General features: G+C 40.9%; 1 protein-coding gene across 2 annotated transcripts in view; it reads left to right on the forward strand.

Annotated features, from left to right (window-relative positions):
• The window catches only part of LOC146798034 (sprouty-related, EVH1 domain-containing protein 2-like), a 220,196-nt gene that overhangs the window by 192,155 nt on the left and 8,402 nt on the right, over positions 1-19,639 (forward strand). Inside the window, exon 6 of one of the 2 annotated variants that reach the window (XM_085625268.1) lies at positions 3,472-4,105. In XM_085625268.1, the coding sequence (XP_085481394.1) occupies positions 3,472-4,105 (634 nt within the window). Of the gene's footprint in view, positions 1-3,471; positions 4,153-19,639 lie in introns of those variants that run through there. The other variant, XM_085625267.1, reaches the window with a different exon arrangement.

Genomic DNA, 19,639 nt, shown 5'->3' on the forward strand with positions numbered 1-19,639 from the left:
TCTCTCAGTAGATACAAACCCTCCTTCTTGAAATGCCTCTAAAGAATCCAACCATTGATGTCCCTAATATTTAATACTAACCTGTAACCTCCTTGTTTTTCTGTACAAGAAATATGTTGCCGCACAATCCCAGTGGATCGGCATAGTGCTTCCTAGAGCAAAAGTTCTTGAAAGGAAAAACTCAACAGAATGGAAGCAAACTATTGACTGGGGTACCATAAAACTCTAGTTTGAAACCCTGAACCATTTCCATGACCCTGCCGTCTTGCGCTATCTCCCAGTGGCGCAAAAAAAGTCGGACTCTGCCCCACAAAACCGCCTGAAATACTGGAAGTTTTTTTAGCCTGTAAATCCAGTTTCTCTGTTGAGTGCGAAGCTTTTTCGATAGTTACCTCCACCACATCTAGGATGGTTGCCTCTGGACCTGGAAGGGAAGAAGGCTCATTCCCTGTAGCTTGTTGTACTCATTTTCAGGACTAAAAGTCTCTCCGGGAGACTTGAATGAACATGTGACCTGACCAACGTCCCCTGCTTCATCCAGCACTGCCAAAAAGGCCAGGTTGAACGACCCTCTGTCTAGACAATTGTGCCTTGTCCACCTCTGTGAAAGTATTCACAATTTGATGGAGCAGCACCTCTCAGAAGAGATGGCACAATTTGCATTTCCCCAACTGCCATTTATCCTATTGAGTCTATCATGCCAAAACATCCTAAGCAACTGAAAATCTCGTCTTTTTAGCCTGAAAGGCTAATTCTAGTATCTTGGTGAGGGTCCTGAGAGGTTTAGTAATGTATCTTTCCATGCCTGCCAAGACCAGTTGATACCTTTTTTAGTGTCCCGTAAAATTTTCCATAAGAAGGTTATCAAATTTGGGTACCAGTGTGTCCACAACCTTCCTTGAAAGAACTGGTCTGGGACATTCCGTTGGAGGTGATCGTGGACCTCCTTCTCAAAGCTTTTCATAAAGTGTGCTTGTACACATTCTACCACAGCTGTCAAAGGAACCCAATCTTCAGACCTCAGATGAACTATGTCATTTGAGTCATACAACAGGCTTATTTGGCTTCTGGCCTTGGTCTATGTCCCAAACTCTTTTGCGTTTCCCTGATTCTGGGAGTAGAGTCCCCTGAGAAGGGTCTGAGTGGCCATCTGAATCCTCTGCCTGTGCTGAATTTGCAGAGTTTAATAGGTCTTGAATGGGTTCTACAGCACTGTATCCTTGTTAATGCAAATAAGCCTGCAATTAGACATTTATCAGATTTGCGCCAGAGCCCTTCTAACTGAGTATTGAACTGAGTTATTGAGGGCCTCCACAAGCCCTTCTTCCAAATAATACTCTGATGTGTCCTCTTTGCGTATTGAACATATTCTTTGAGATAAATGGCTCAGACTCAGCCATTGCTATCAGATTTGCCGGTGAGACAAGATGATCACCTTCTAAAAATGGATAGATGGGGGGGAGAAGCCCCTGACTATTGTTTTAGGCTGCAGACCCAGGACCTTTCCAAAATGACAAAGAGTTATAGATATTTGTAGTGGAGGCAGTTGGTTTTAGCTCCTCAGTACCAGCTTGTAATATGATAGTTGCAACCCCTTAATACTCTTCCAGCAGTGGTGTAACTGAGGAGCACTTGTAAAATGTCCAAAATACTCATCAGTTTTCTACAACTTGTCTACTGGTGTCCTAATGCCTCCCAAAGAACAATATGCCATAAAATCACTGTTGTCTTTTGGGGCCTCAATGATGCTCAGATTATTTCAGATGCAAGGTCAGAGGATTCAAAACTCCCCAGCTGTTGGCATTTCAGCGGGTCCGCAGGCATGGAGATAAAAGTAAGACTGCACTTGTCATCTTTGTAACTCTACAAGCATCGGCCTCCCTCTCCTCCCACTCGTTCCACAGAACCATGCTATATGCAGTGAGCAAATGTTGATAAAAAGACAAAACCAACAAAGGTGAACCATGTGCAACTACATGCAGTTCGGCTTGCCTGTGGCTCCCAATGAACAAGGAGGGAGCACCAAGGGAGCAATTAGCCACCGCACGGCACCATCAGCACAATCGTGCAACATAAAATTAATAGTGCATTACCAAGGAATGCCCCTTTAACCTTTAGTAGAACGGAAGAAAGTAAAATGTGGGACAACTTATCTTGACAGCTGGTTTCGAAGCAAAGAAAGAGTCAACAAGATGGAGTCTTTCCATTTTGGTTAACTAGATGAATTGTAATTGGTGAAGTGGAGACTAATGACCACCTTGCGCTTGGCTGCTTGTTGATTAATACTTCCACACTAGGCATGTTGTCTGACCAGGATATAGCCTGGTAGAGGAAACTGCTCCCGGGCAAAACTTTGAGGGCCACCAGGATGCAGGGAAGGTAGGTTTGTTTCAGATATGCAATAGATAATGTATTTTCTTGACAAGTTAAGCATTAGGGATCACAAAGCCAATACAATGTCTGATAGTATTTAGAGATTTGAGCGGGAAGCTGAGGTGTGAAAGATGAGAAGAAGAAAACATTGGGTTTTCATTGGCACGCATGTGGTAACAGAAATTGGAGAAATTATACCCCACATGAGGATGGAGAAAAGAAAATGGCTTTAGACAGAAACTTGGGAGCCACCCAACTAAGGAGGCATGAATGTGGAAAGGGCTGAGCAACAGAAGACAGATACAATGGCTGAAGAGTTGGGAGAAACCTTTGAGGATGGTGTCAGATTGTCTGTGGGCACAAAAACATTTAGTACAATGTAAAGTAGCAACAGATCCAGGAGAAGTATGATTGACTGATGGTTGGTGGTGTAAGAAGAAGTAATGAAGTTAGAAACATGTGATACAGGGTTCCAGTTGGAGAGGAGAGACCAAGAACCAGGCTAGAGTGCCAACTAGATTGTGGGAGGATATGTGAGAAATGTGAGAGGAACAGGAAGTGTCAGCTGTTGTTTTTCTAAGGTGTGGTATATTGATTGCGCATTTGAAGATATGCGGGAGACACCTTTGGTAAGAGACAATTTGAATATGTTAAAATGAGAGAGAAATAAAGGTGAAGAAAGGTGAAGATAAAGCCAGTGGTTTCAAGATTTGAAAGCAAAAAGTGCAACAGAAACTGAAGTAGTGGTTGCTTTGGGTAAAGCAACCAACACATTGCAATCTGGTACTTAAGTCAAATTGGTTCCAATGGCATGAAACATGATTATATCTTTATTAATTACTTGAGTTGTTAAATTACAGTCCAGGAATGGGAAAATAGTCTCTATGTGACATGGATCCATATGACTATCCACCTCCTTATGCTTATCATTAGTAAACACATACAGTTGAGTTAAAAAGGCTCTAGAAAAGTAGACCAGCCTGAGTGTTATAAACCCATACGAACAGGGGATTGCATCAAGCCTAGCTTCTGCCTTAAAGAGGTTGATGAATTTGAGAGTGAGAAGCTCACGTAATAATTCTGTTCTGATTTCTGCAGGGCCAACAACCTCTGCAGCACTTGACCTTCCACGATGAGGAGGAACTGGAGAGTATCAACCCGTGCAAGGACCTCTGGGTGTCGAAGGGTTACGAGGACTACCGTCGGGCCGTGGTGCAGAAGCGCGAGCCGGACCCTGACAAGATAGACATGTGTGTTCACTTTGAGAAGGGGGGCAAGGCAAAGGAGAACGAGTACCGCTTCCCAGCAGCAGCAGCTGGTCCAGAGGGCCCACTTCGAGATCCCAAGGGAGGCTCACCTTCATGCAAGATCCATGGGGCCCCCTCCCCCAAGTTGAAAAGCCTCAAGGAGCAACAGCAGGTGGAAGAAGATGCAGTGCCATCACGCTGTGTGTATTGCAGGGACGTTTTTAGCAACGAGGAGAATGGTCGAGGCCAATGCCAGGACGCTCCGGACCCCATCAGCGACTGTGTCTACCAGTTCACCTGTATGTGGTGTGCCGAGAGTATGCTCTATCACTGCATGTCAGACTCGGAGGGGGAGTTTTCGGACCCTTGCTCCTGTGACCTGGGACACCCGCACTTCTGTGTCCGGTGGATGGCCCTCATTGCACTGTCCCTGGTGGTGCCCTGTATGTGCTGCTACCTGCCCTTGAGGGCATGCCACTGGTGCGGTGAGCATTGCGGATGCTGCGGCGGCCGGCACAAGGCGGTGCGGTGAGGGGAGGTGGGGAGGGGGAGGGAAGGGTGGGGGCGTGACACAAATCAACAAAGAGGCACCTTTGTGAGAAATAATGGAGGTTGGGGCGGTAGGAGCCAGGATGGGGAGGTATGGTAATGATATCAAAAGGAACTCCCCCTCTCACATATTCATTTATTTATTTATTTTTACCTCCAAATGACAGTGTGACTTTCCTGTACAAGTCCAGTTGAATCCAGGGATGGGGTGGTGCTTTGCATTTCATAGCAGGTGCAAAACATGTGCGCTGGGTCTGTAAAGGGCCAGTCTAGTCTTTTTATTTTATTTCAGGTGTGGCCCACCTACATATTTTCTCTGATTTCCTGCTGTTTTAATGGGATGTTCTGCTATATAACGTTCCTATGTTTATGCAAAGCATAGAGTTTTGCTCGCCGATTTAACATATTTTCTGTTCGCCACTGCCTTACACAGAGAGCCCTCTGACTTTTTAGGGAGAGAAGGAGCTAACATCTTGTTCCTCCAGTGAGGACCCTATCTAAAAGGAATCTAGGGAGTCCACACTGATCCCACTGCAGGAATCACAAAGAACACAGGAATTCCTTTGTTTAAGTGTTTCTGATATATACAGTATTTTTATGGTGTGTTAAAAAGAAAACTCTGTGCTTTACAGAAAGTAAAACAGCCATTAAAACAGCTAAAGAGAGAAGAGACGAAAAAGCTAGGGAGATCGCACATTGTAAATAGGAATAAGACGAGGATGAGTCTTAAAAATCACCAATCCCCAGCTGAGGCTGGTGATAAAAGTGACTGTCAGGCCAGTGTGTGTTTTGCCAAGGGAAATTTTTAAGGTATAATGAGCCACTCCAAAGCTACAACCACTGACGGCTTCCTAAAGTCTGTCCAGGCACAGGCGAATTTGTTGGTACACCTGTGCCTGGTCTAAACAGTAAGCTTCAGTGTTCTGGTGTGGAAAAATCTTTTTTTAAATGTGGAATATAATATAATATATATAACAATATAAATTATTTTGTCCCAGTTGTTGAAAAGAAGTCTTCAGAGAAACAAATTTTTCACAGATCTTTCTTGGAATATGCCTTTCCCTACCATTGCTCCCTCAATGCACTGCCCTCTGTCTAATGCACATTCACATTATGGTCTTTGGACGCATCACTTTACAAACAATGTATATTTTAGTTTGTCTTTTGAAAGAGAGCTCATAGTCCCAAAACAACCTCATGCTTTAAAAATAATTACTGCTGACTTAAACCACATAAACAGGACTTAGGGAATGTCCAACCTTGAAGAGCAACTGGTGTATTTTGAGAAGTTTCTTCACATTCTTCTTGTAAAGTGGCAGAGTGCTTACATGTGGACCCCTAGAACACACAGCAGTGTCTACCTTGAAGCACCTGTAGATGGCAAAAGGTCCAGCCCAGATAAGATAACTACCTAGAACTTCATATGCTTCTTCCGACTTTTGCAGACTGTACTTGACAAAAAGACCTGTGGTTACTGAACACTTGCGGATATTGTCAATCCTATAATATGTACAGTGCACTGCAAGTCCATCAATTTGGCACCGAGCTTAGGCTCTCACTAAATCCTGGTTACACATATCTGGGCCACTGCAGCCCACAGGAGCATTTCCCAGAAGTGTTTACTGGGAGCATCAGCCCTGGACATGGTGGGTCTCTAAAACATCAATGGCTCCTCTAACTGAAGGCATGTCATGGCCAAGAACCAGCCAGCTCTGTAAACACATCTGCCCTGTGGGCACCTCAGAGAATACTGACAGTGGTCTAACACATTCCTCAAGGTAGTATCAGCCAGTGGCTCTATACCCGTCCTAAGTAAACATCTCTGAAGCCTCAGGTGCATAGAATTTTAAGTACCTATGAGTGCAAGTATTTATAGTGCAATTCCCAATGCTAATGCCAGCTGCCATCTTTAGAACCACTGTTGCTAAATTTTCCATATGGTCCAAAGCCTAAATAGAGTGGTTCACAACAATAACCCAAATTCACTAACAAGTTTCTCAAAATGTAGTGGGACAGAGGCTTTATCTTCTTTCCAGTTTAGAGACTCGTGCCATTAAGCGGCGGTGTGTTTTAGAAAGGGACAAGGCAGGTCATCTAACAACTCTCTAGCATTTGACAGATATAGAGTTACTTCAAACCATACCAGGCTCCGCGAGCACCTATGAAACCTCTGTTTTAGGAAAGGTTAGTTCTTAAAGGTATGTCTATGCGGATAAAGATCACAGGGCATGAGACTTCAAACCTACTGAGGGTAAACCAACAGATATATGGCATTAATACAGCAAAAAGCTACAAGGCACAACACTTCTTGATTGTGTCCTGGGCGATTTACAGTCACTGGTTATGATTGGATCCCAGCTTTATAACGAGCGCATTAATCTAAGTTTTGAAGCTGGACACCTTAAGATTTGTAGAAGTTTGGGGAGTTTCTCTCAGAACTGGACAAGGGTTATTCTTTCTTTCACAATGTCATGAGGGTTGGGTAGGTTCCTTACTTCTCTACACTTTATGATTTCAACAAAGACTGTCAGTTTTACAATAGCCATGCCACCTGTTTGGCTGATATTCTCTGGATCATATTTATGCAGATTAAACATAGATATCTCTGTTTCCATCCAGCTCTAAATGGAGTCTCACTTTTTACCAACGGTCCAGCAGAGATCATGATCCCAGAAAGAAGTCTATATCCTTTATTCTTTGGTCGTCAGAGGTTAGAGAGTGTGTATAAATGGACCTTTAACAATGAGACATGCATCTAAAGGCAGGACTTGTGACCATCTTGGGGGGGATTCTTCACAGATAGGGGATTCTGCCTTGAGGATGAGCATCTGCTTAGCAGTTATGAATTTACCAGTTAGAGAAAAGAGCTCTCCCAGAGACTGCACTTTTAGCCACCTGACATGAGGGGTTGCCTAAAGGCTGGAGGCAGACCATCAGAGATAGGATGTTGTGAATAATCTTGTGTTTTTCTGATACAAGTTGGAGGTCTGCTTCACAACCTGGATCTGGTATTGAAAGATGAAGGATTATTCAAAGATTGGAGCTATGAACACCATCAGAATTGGGCCCATGCTCAGTGCTGTAGTTCTGATGTTTAGAGAGGGGAGCTTTTTCAATGATTGGATCTTTTGTCAGTAATATACCCAAAACCAGGCAGTATGACTAGGGGAAGGAACTAGCACAAAGACTTGAACATTGGAGCTAAGGGATCAGACCCTGCCCAAACTAAGCAATATGGGTATCAGCAGTGAGTGTTTGCTTAGAGCGTAGATTGTTAATTATCAGAGATAGTTTGTTCAAAAGGTATAAAGTTTATGCCATCATAGGTAGCTGACTTGCCAAAAGACTGAAATGGTGGCCTTCATAAATGGAAACGTATTAAAAGGGTTGAACATGTGCCACCAGAGATGATTGACTGTTCACAGACTACAACATTCGTCTTCAGAGATAGGGCCTGCAAAATGGCTGGCCATCAGGTCAAGAGTGGTGAAAGTTTTTCCAAAGATCTACGGTATGGCCATTAGAGAAGTAAGACTGCCCAGCGGGTATTTGTGACCACGCAAGCGGGGTCTTGGGACATCGTTGGTTATCATAGAGAGGGACCTTACTAAAGGCTCAGCTATTGTTCACTATGCGTTATTTTTTATCCAAAGTCTAGAACACTGACCATTTGAGAAAGGAACATATTTAGACAGTTGAATTCTGTGAAGCAGTAATGTAGTGGTGCAAAGATGAAGTTTTCAGTATCAGAGATGGCTAAACAAAGGAAAACGCCTTGACCATCAGAGAGAGAACTGTCAAAATGTCAGATATTTTGCAATTGGAAAGGAGTTTTTTTAGCAAAGTGATTACAGGCAGAACATAGTACAGATGTTAGAGTAATGACCATCAGCTATGGAAGCGAATCCAAAGGACAGAATTTTAGTAATTTGAGATCTAGTGGTTATTGGATACGGGCTAGTCCACTGACAGGGTATTTTGCCCTCAAAGATAGCACATCTACCATTTGCTGGAGAATTGGTTTCTTGGGGTATTTTATTCTCCAAAGGTCTGAGCTTTAGCTAAACAAGATAGAAGCTTCTCTAAAGGGTGCCATTTTGGGCATCAGTGCTACAAGTGTATCCAGTGAATTGGGCTTTAACTATTAGAGATGACTTATTTAAAAGGTGACATTTTGTAATGGGAGATGGGGACATTGTAAAAAGTTGGAAATTCGACAATAAAATAGGATTTTTTTCTCCAAAATCAGAATCTTTTGTGATCTAACAGATCAAAGATAGGGGTTGGCTATGATGTGGGCTTGGTTGTCACAGAGGGGACATGCCTGTCACTGGACATGTTGCTCATTAGAGAATAAGGCTTGTCTATAAATTGAAAAAGGAAGACCTCTGGTCAAAGATGGACCTAGTTCAAAAGTTGGAATTTTCATAAGAAATGAAGGCTAGTTTAACTACTGAAGTGTTTCTTTTGTAATTTCAGATATACGCTTGTCCATAGCCTGGAAATCTATTAGAGAAGAGTGCATGTCGAAAGGATACATTTTTGGTCTTCAGAGAAGGCGATTGCATGAAGGCCGTTATTTGTGACAAAACTGTGTTGCTGCACAGTTAGCCATGCAGATCATGCCTGCATTAGAGTTATGCTAATGACTCCAAGTATGGCTAGCACCAATATGGGGGCATTGGGCATATTTTATTTCAGAGCAAAAATAGTCATACCATAAACATAATAAAAATTGCCTTGTAAGTAACCTCTGATCTTCTTGCAAGACACTCCCCTATCACCTTACACAAATATGAATAGCAAGGGTGACAAACTCCAGCCATTGCCACAACAAAGCTTTGGAGTAGTCTCTCAGATTAGCAAGTCTATTTGGCTTGTACGGTTTTCAGATGAGCTCTGAAGAAAGGAACTCATGTGAGTTCCTAGAAGAACAATACGAATTAAAGGTTGGAATGGCTGCCGCGGAGTCAAACAAATGCCAGGCTTGTGTGTGGCTCTCTATGCCAAAGCCAGTTAGTCTATCAGAGGCATTGGCATATTGAGAATCATCCCACTTCACTTCTGAGATCCTAGAGTTTCAGAGAGGCCTCTGTGTTCTGACGTTTGATGGCCTTGAAAACCACTTCACCCATGCCAATAAGAAAATTATACTCTTAGTCCAGACAAATGTTTAACATAGGTCATTATTGATATAAAGTGCTTTACTCAATGCTGCATTTGTCCTTTACAGTCAGTCTGTAGGTGTATTATTTCAAAGCCTGAGGGAGTCCTTGATGTGCCCATCGCTACAGGGTATCTAAATAGTGCAGATCCTAATAGGGTAAGAATGGCAGGTAGAGTTGCAGGAGCCCATGGATTTTCTTAGGAGTCCAACCCAGGTGTTGCCAAATGTTGTGGTTGCAGACTACCAAGACTGACTAATTTTGACTTCACCTCTTGTCTTTCAACACTGTATGCATCATGTCTTCTTTTCTCAGCCTTGTAGGTTATTGTTCATCCATGCTTTCTCCCATTGTTGCTGTTTTCCTATCTTTCTCTTCCTTGTTCTTTCCCCCTTTTCTGCCTTTCTGTCTTTTGCTTCGGATCAGTCTGATTATGAAAACTAAGTCGTAATCTCCAGAAATAAGTGCTGGTGTCCACCAACTTCAATCAGGTGCAATACATTAAGCACTGGTGAAGACAATGCTTTTGAAGTCCTCTTCCTCTCATGCGCTCAAAGAGCTTAGAAGTTATGCATTTTCGATGCAAAAATGACCCCTGAATGTTCTAACCTTGCTGAACAATGGAGTCAAGAATTTTATTAAAAAATGTGAAAGTTGATTACCACAGTTATCTGGCTACATTAAAAATGGCATTTCTGTTGTATTGATCCGAATAACTATAAGAAAATAATTTGCAGACGAAACTAAATTTCTTTTCGCACATCTTATAGTGCAAAATATGTGTAATTATAAGCTACATAGTACGCAAAATATTTGAGGCAATACTTTTTCATGCAAAACCAGTTAAAATAAGCTACATAATAAGAAAAATATGTTGCAGCAGGACTTTCCCGCAGGCCCCTTTCAAATAAGCTAAATATTTTATAGCGGGATTTTACTGTGAAACGTGTAATAAGCTGCTTAGTAGGCACACATGTCTGGGTATAGAATAGTACTGAAAAACGGTTAACATAAGCTAAATCCGAAGGAAAATATTTTTCAAGCTAAACTTTGGAGGAGTAAATACATATTTTGTACATAGCGCTGTTTATGTTCTAAAATGGGGGAAGGAGCAGAGAAACATATGTGGTACAAGTCTGGTCTCCTGTCCAAGGCATGCTCTGCATGGGACTTTTAAATTATGTTCTCACACCATTAGACATGCACTACCAAAATGGTCAAAACAGTGAATCGGATTATCAAAAAGACAAAAATTACCAATACATATATTTTAGCGGGTCATATTTGAAATCTCTCACCCTAGCAACTGCCCTTTGGTGGATCTTATAAAGCGCAAAACAGGGCACAGTTAGTTCCATTACTTTGATTATCAGGGTGGAAGGTTCCATTTTGCACACCCCTGTTGAGCAGAACACTACAAAAGCAGTTTGTTGCTTACTGGAAATACACTTTAGCATTCCATGCACATCTTATGAACTTCTTCAAGGAGACTTTTGTAGACTAGCACCACCAGTTCACTCCCTTGAGATTTAACTTTTAAGATTATAATTCTCCTTTAAATCAGTTATCATTCCCTATACTCTAATCCTATTCTGAAATCCTAATTCTAATTGAAAACTCAGTTTTTATCCCAATCCTGGTATTAATCCTAATACTCTTCCAGTTCTAATCCAAATAAAGGGAAAGATAAAGGGAAACATAATGAGATAACAGGTAGTTTGCTAGTGTAATATTTTACCGTAACAGCCCTGTACCAAGTGGACCAAGTTTTGGAAATTGGTCAGGATAATGGAGAGTTACTATCTAATTTACATACTTTACATAATGTATTCATTCCACAATGCGTCTGGGCAGCTAATAAATACAATGAAAGAACATGTTCATGATCTTTGAACATTTTGAGAGGAAATCATAGCTGTTTCTTCTTTTTTTACAGCAAGATGTAATAGTAATTTTGCTAATTTCACAGACATTCACTTTCAGGCTCAGAGACATTTATTTAAGAGACTCCTTGGTTAGAATCTGTTGCGTTACCTGTGATGTGATCCGCAATAATGCTGGCCATAACTATGCCATGAATATCAATTCAAGTCCACCCATACACCAATGGGATTTGTCCTCCCCATTGGAATGAAACTTTAGCTCAACTGCTTAAATTATTTCCCACTCATTATACGTTCTCAGAATCCCCTCTCTGCGGGAGGAATGCTCTCATTATGCTTATATATATGTGCATAAAACCCAGGACTCAAAAGTAGGGCTAGTACTCAAAAGTAGGGATAGTACATGGGCCACAGGTTTTTTGCATGAGCAAACGGGTCTAAAACCCATTTGAGCATGCAAAAATCCTTCGCACATCTGGCCCCGAGAGAATTCAACCCTAAACTGGGGCATAAATCCCTTTAGGGTGCTCCCAGTATGGAGCTTGTATCCAGATTTGGAAGCCTTATGGAGACATGAAAAAGACTCGGCTGACCACCTTTGCTGAGGAACTTCTGCTGCTGACTCAACAATAGAAATGAGCAATCCAGTTGTAAAAATACGTTATTTGTCAGTCTTTGCCAGCAAGAAGCATACCTTAGAAAGGATGGCAACAGAAGGGGAGAACTAGAGTAAAGTTGGAGATTAAGCAAGCTCACCACATATTACAATAGGTGGAGAAGTACAAAGACATGTGGCTCGTTAAAATAAGATAAATTAATTTCTCCATACCACCCATTACCATTGCATCTCCAAGATCTGCTATGCACGCTTGGAAAAATCCTACTTGACACACTAAATTAATAACTGTTTCCTCATCTGCAATAATGCGAATGAAAAAAATAGAGTTTTTATTTGCAATGAGTCACATATCAAATCTGTCAATTGAAATAAGATCCGACAAACTTTTTTAAACTTGAATTGCCAATATACACAAATGATATAATGGTGAGAAAAAACACTTTAGGGAAGGGTGGAGCATACTACTCCTCCCTTGATTTATATAGAAAGTGCTTTCCCCAACAAATTGAGAGTGTAATGCTCTATGATGTAGAGATGGTTGTACATGTAACCTAGCAATTGTCTTGGACCTCTATTCCAAGTTAACATATATGATCACAGCCCATGAACATTTTAATCACAAGGCAATCTTCCTTATGGTTGTTATTTCAAAAGAACCACAGTTGCTTGCTTGAGGCGTATTCCTGCATTTACAAATTACAACATTTGTGTTTGTGAGTTCACAGTCTTTTCATATATTGATATTGTATTTCACTGTACAATGAAAGATGAGAATACAAGATATAGAACATTAAACTCTCAATTTGAAGGGAAAACAAAACTACTCTCTCTTTAACCCCTTCCCCACTCATGACGGAACCACTCCGTCATGAGCCACGGTCGCCGTGTGCTCATGACGGAGTGGTTCCGTCATGCTGCGGCCGTTGGCGGCCGCGCCGCAAACGCGGCGCTAATTCCCCGCCTGTGCGGGCGATTAGCGCAGTGGGCGGAGTCATGACGGAACCACTCCGTCATGAGCACAGCTCAACCGTGGCTCATGACGGAGTGGCTCCGTCATGAGCACCACGCCACCGCGCTGCCCCCAAACCCCCCCCAGCGCTGCGGCGGAATTCCCGCCGCAGTGAAAGGGTTAAACCACAAAAACAATATGCACAAGCCTAATTGTTGTCACCAATCTCCTCCAACATACAAAGGTTCACATTTTCAGATGTTTATAAAATAAGTTTCTGTATCTTAAATTCAGCTTGTAGATTTAGAAAGATTTTAAAACCCAATACAGTTTTCCTTCAAAGGATTAGTGTCTACTACAATAGGGAGTGACCCAGGTGTGGTGGAAAGGGACAAAGATCAAAATAATGTATTGAAAAATGTGTTCACCTCTACACCATAAATTATTTCATAATTTATCACAGATTACGGCAATTGCCGCAATCTGTGATAAATTATTGAAGAATTTATGTAGTGGGGGTAAACACATTTTTCAATACATTCAAATGATTAGTGTCACTCACTGTTGTCATGGCAACTTCAAAATTAGGATTTTCTGAAACTTGCATCTAATATGGGCTAGTACCTCCTAGGATCCCTCATGGAACAGAGCTAGAGACCAAAGATTTCTGTAATGGTAAATGCCTATGCACTCAAAACTTTCAAACACAATAAAGAACTAGCTGAAAATTAGATGTGTGAATTACAGCAGTCAACCAAAAGATCCACCTCCCTCTCATCAAATTCAGGTTAAAATGTTCATAGTACTACTAAAATAATCAAAGATATCATAATTTACCTGGAGAAGCTATCCAATCTCATATTGTAGCCATTAACTGTTGAATCCCCTCACTCGCCAATGGATACAGCAATGGAAAAATACAAAAAGTGTTCAGAGCAGGTTGGAAAAGTTGGAACAAAAAGTTTTTTGCTCTATGTCTGTCACATTAAATACAATATGTCTGTCATCTGAAGGCAACACGGTATCCATGAGAAAATCTGGCTACAGACATGCAACAATAGAAGTGATTCTCCAAGAAGATTAACTTCAATGTGGATTTCATCTAATTTAGTACAAGGAGGTTGTCACGGATCCCCCTCATGTTGGATCCCTATAAAGGGACCATTAGACATGCTCAGGTTTCTTTTTGTAAGGTACAAAAGACCTACATAAAGCAATTTTATGATAAAATTGAATACAACCAAAACATGAGATAACATGAAGGTATCAGTTCATCACGTCTTCAACATATATTGACATACAAATTATTGTTTAAAACTCTTGAGGTAGTCTCTCAAATAGTCAACATCTTATTATTCAGAGACATTAATGAAATCATTTTAAATAGCATACCATTAGGAGGCCAGTTATCACAGGAGTTGAACACCAAGAACTTCTGCTATGGTAGGCAAAATCATTTTCTTTTCGAAATTCATTCATAGTGGTGTGATGGGTAGTACTGCAATCTGCTTCTAAAATAGAAGGACTAGCATGCTGTCGGGCTAGGGCTGATTTTATAAATTCAATACACTATCCTTACACTTGTAGTTAATCTCAATCTCTCTGCCACATAGCTCATGAGTGTTCCCAATTTTGCCTGAATCATCTGCTCCTGTGAGTAAGCTTTCTTGTTCGCTATTTCTCTGTGAACCCTTGAGTTGCATTCAAAGATCTCTGAGTTACTGCTAACAAACCAATGTGTTGAAGTCAAATTTGCAGATGCTGACACAGTTGCCCCCTAAGAATGGAAAGTTGTTTAGCTTCTCGATAAAAAAGCTTTATTTCATTAGGCAAACTGAGGGACATTTAACATACTCTTTAACATCAATGGATTTACGATAATTCACTACTTTCAAAGTACACTGAGACCTTTTTGTTAATAAGGCTTGAACTGGATTATCTATTCTTGCTACCAGCAGTCATCAGCATACAACAGCATCTGGCTGTCGCTCGCCCTAGAGATATCAAACGTAACTCCCTGCTGAAGTACCATCGGGTTGTTTATATACAGTTTAAAACAGGGATACTCAAAGTATGACCAGGGGGCCGCATGCGGCCCTCCTGACCTTTAATTGCGGCCCCCTGGTGACCAACAGCTCTGGGCTGCTGTTCACTTTACAGATCAGGAACATTCAGAAAGCTGGGAAACGAGCATAAAGGATTTCTGGTTTCACATTTTGCAATTCAACCACCATTTAAGTATCTCTTTCCCTCCCACGTTATACATTAGAAGTTAATGCTTTGACTTTACTGCTTGGTCCATGAGAATAGAGCGTTGGTGGCAAACAGGAGTCATGTGGCTCGGTTTGTTGTCCACACCATGTATCTGCTTCAAGTCTCCCTATCCCCACCTTTCATTACCCTGACTCTTGCCCTGCTTATGCTTCAGACTTCTAAAGTTAATACATATAACTTGGTATTTTGCTGAATTAATGCATGAAATAGAGACAGCACAAGCCGGAAACACAGAAAGATAATCCATATTCACTGTCTCCGACTTGCGCTGTCTTCATTTCATGCAATAATTCAGAGAAATACCAAGTTATATGTATTAACTTTAGAAGTCTGAAGCATAAACAATGGATGTATGGCTCTGTGCTGAGACAGCGCAGCTTTTTATGATAAGGTAACTCAATTGGACAACTCTCTTTTAGATGACTGGAACCCACAATTTTGCATATTGTTTAAGGAGATTGTTTGGGATCAATTTCTTTCAGCAGCTTTGTATCGGTCTTTAGGGAGTGTGTAAATCATTTAACAGTCGTTCAATAAGCAAGCAACCATTGTGCGTTTATAGGACTAAACAAAATAAAAAGCTGATTTATTTTCTTTCAGCTGTGGCATTTGGGGTATAGATACCACCCACTATTTGAAACACTAGGATCGAGGTGGACCACCAGCCACATGCCATAAGCCAAGAATGCTATTAAAAGGAGCTGGAAGAGATAGCCAGCCTGTGTATTTGGCTGAGAATAGGGTGTTTAGGATATCCTAAGAGAATACAATTCCTTTGGCCCAATTAGGAAAAAACACAGAGCCAACATTAGTGACTGGATATTCTTCACAAAGATAAGATCTTCCTTATCAGACATATTTGGCAGGACTTAGATATGGCAGAAAACTGCTGCTGAATGTTATGATGTGACCAGCCGCGGTCCGTGCAGGTAAAAGCAGTGGGGCGGTGGGGCCGTGTGGGGTGGGGATGCGAGGGACGATGCCGAGGGAAAATGTATTATTTATTTAATTTTCCCTCAACATCGTCCCCCAAATCTACCCCCCCACGCAGCCTCACCGCTCCACCGCTGTTACCTGCACGGACCGCGGCTGGATGTGACTCCAGAAGGAAATATAGGAAACCAGAGCCACACTACAGTCAATGGTTGGAAGATGTTTGTGGTATTGTCTGGCCAAAACCTACATTATGCAGGATGAACGGGGCTTAATCTTATGAAATAGTTCTATAACTGGTAAGGAACATTATAATGTTTTTTCCAAGAAGGTCATAAAATACCATACATAACATCTATCCACCTTTTTTAAAAGTATAAATAGTTACTTCTCTACATGTTATAGGTAATGACGTTCACACCAACAGCAATTATAAGCCAATAGCTGGTTGAGGTGGCAGGCTTAATCACAATAATTTATGGTTTTAAATTCTGAGAGCAAGCTAAAAGTCAGAACAGTTACTGGGATTTGCAGGAGTCCAATATACACACAGATAGCGGATGCAGAAATGTAGGACTACACTTAAGCCAAAAATACTGGCTGATAGCCTATGCTGGGTGCTTCAAAGGCTTTAAATATGGAAATATTTTTTATTTAATCTGGGCAGCCAATTGGAATTGAAGTTTAAGACTTCCTAGTGCATACTTTAGAAGGTCTTTCGGCTCCTTTGGAATTTACAGCATTGCAAAGGAACTTAAACAAAGAAATACTCCTTGTTCAAATATATATGTGGCAATATCAGAAAAATAGCAATGAAACTGTAGTCCTCAACTAGGGTAGGATTCAATAAGAGATTCGATGGGTAAGGTCTGATTGAAGAGTCAAGGATTGTTTACTAGAGGTGTAGATCACTGCAGACATGTAAATGGCTATAGTAAGGACATAGTTTTTAATGACCTACAGGAATTTCAAAGTTGTGGGGTATTTTCATGATTTCGGAGTTTAGTGAATAAACAGTGTCTCTTCTGCCAAATATAAGCTTTGTGAGTTGGTGGGGGGTAATGCACGTGGCTACATAGTAGAGTGGATGCAGTTTTCTTGTACTAGACCTCTGTTTCTTGTGATTTTTATAATTCGGATAGTTAGTTGCAATGATCCAGAGAAGATATTTTGGCTAAATCTGGGTAATCTCTGTGGGAGGATTGACTTGAATTTATTTTGGACAGGGAACCGTCTTGCAAATGCAGTTTGCACGGACAGTAGTTCAATTTTAAATATGTTTTGGTGTACGGAGAGGGATATTTTGTTTTCAACTTTGTTATGTAAAGACAGAGACCAGCTTTCTGTTTTTTGCCATACATGTTCAGGAAGAGTCTAGGAGGCATCCCATTCTTTGCTTTCAGATTCTGGTGCCTTCCATGTAACTGTTTCTAAAGTGTTAGTGAGATATTTAAATATAGAAAGGCATGAATTGAGGTGTTTTGACTAATGTTTATAAGCATTAGTGTTTGGTTGTTTGAAGTCCCTTGAGGTGTAATCCTGGAGAGGTGCAACTTACACGTGTTCTGAGGTAGCAAGGCTCTCTTTTGTTAGGAACTAGGGAGTCAACATTTGCTCTGATCAGACTATAAGTACATAAATTAAAGGGGCATGATCAGTCCTTTCTAGAAAATTTTATCTAAATAAATCGTCGTGTTGTGCTAGTTTTTTCAAATTGTTTTAGACATTAACATGGGGAAAATATATTATAAACATTGCAGCATGTTGACTTTAAGATCCTATCCACATGTTGTTGGACTCTAAAAGCAGTAGATTTTCAGTGGATACATCCTAGAAGTAATTCTGTGTGGAAAAAGAGGAACATTTGTTTTTAAGTCATTTGGCAGTAGAATAGAAATATACTTAAAACATCAACAGTGGTTAAGGATATCTGCAAATATGCCAATGGCGAAGAACTACTATTCAAATTACAGGTTGATGTTTAAAGTATAGCTAACTCCCCTTCTTTGTTTAGGTTCATGTCTAATGGCAAGGAGAAGAGCAGTGACATGGGACATAGTGTTATATAAGGGAGTAGGGTATTGTTAAAAGAAATGCCTGGATTTAAAACCAGTGAACTACCGAGATGGGCATACGGCTTAGAACAGACCAAGAATGTATTGAAATAGTTCAGCCATGGCTTACAAGTACATGTGGAGACTTATGTAAGAGACTATCCTCTTGATCACAGTGGCATTTTAATATCTCTATTTAAAGTCCAGTATCAAGGCCAAAATGACAGAGTGTCTGCAAAGGCAAAATATGTCTGTATATTTGTAGAACGCAAACCAATTCTGCTTTCACCTCATTGAATTCTGAACTTCAAAAATAGCAGCTCACATTTAGTGGTAGACCATGAAGCCGCTGTGCCTCACACATTAAATACATGCGGACATCCCACTTGAGTAGGTAATTTCCTGTCTTTTGTGAGGGAGCTGCTTCTTCCTACAGTGCATATGTAGAACACCAACAACACTCTAAATCTCAAACCCCCTCAGAAGTAAATTTTTCTAGTAGCTCTGAGAGATGCAGCAACCCTTAACAGAAAGATATTGACCCCTATAGCAAACGCCCGCTTCATTAACAGGCAAAAGGCAGCGAAGGTGTTAAAAACATAAAAATAATGAATCTTTAGTGAAATTCATGAATATCCAAACATGAAGTTCTTTTCACCTGAATGAGAAACAACATTTTCTGGCACAGTTCCCTTCATCGATGACTAGTAGACTTCTGATTTTAACAGCATAAACTTAGGGCCATAACAAATTAAAATGATAACCTTTCACAAGTGCAGTAGGTCCCTGCATGATAAATTATAACACTTGTTAACAAATATTGTGGGTCGGGCCCTGTACTCGACAGTTAATTGCATTCTTTACAGTAACAAATGCCATTAGAGAAAAACATACATAAGTAAGCCTTTAATAGCTGTCCTCCTCTCCAATCTCATAGCTGGACTGAGAACCAAACTTAAGGGCTTATTTGCAAACCCCCTGTGCCGACGGTACGTCACTTTTTTCCATATTATAAGTAAAGCACCAGCTGTGCAAGGGATTTGCAAATAAGCCCCCTAACCCCTTTCAAAATAAAAATAAAAATGTAAATGTACACCAACTAAGCATTGGCCTACCTAAGTGAATATGGTGAACAAGATCTCTCAAAAAGAACTTTGACTGTGAGCTAATTACTCCTCTCAAGAACATTTTTAAAGGACTGAGTGGAATTTGCAGCACCAGCTCTTACGTAGATTGGCTAAAAATCCAATACATTTCTGAGGACTTCTGGAGAGGAACAAATGAAATATCCAATACATCAGAGTCTGCCACAGTGCCCAGGAGTACCTTTTCTTCATAGCAGCAAACTATGCCTCTGGCATGTGTGAAAACTAAACCTGATAAAAAACTCTCCGACACAGCAAGAAAATATATTTGTCCACAGGAGAATCCTCCCCTATTTGATGCACCGCATGAAGAAATGTCAATAAAAGCACTATGCCAGGAGAAATAACACCACTTTATGTACTTTGCTTATTTCTGGCCAGTTTTGTTCACAAGGGCTAACACTGTTCCTGGGCCAGTTAATCAGCGTTAAGTCATTAAAAACCAAGG

The sequence above is a fragment of the Triturus cristatus genome, chromosome 9 (genome assembly GCF_964204655.1).
Source record: "Triturus cristatus chromosome 9, aTriCri1.1, whole genome shotgun sequence".
Lineage (NCBI taxonomy): Eukaryota > Metazoa > Chordata > Amphibia > Caudata > Salamandridae > Triturus > Triturus cristatus.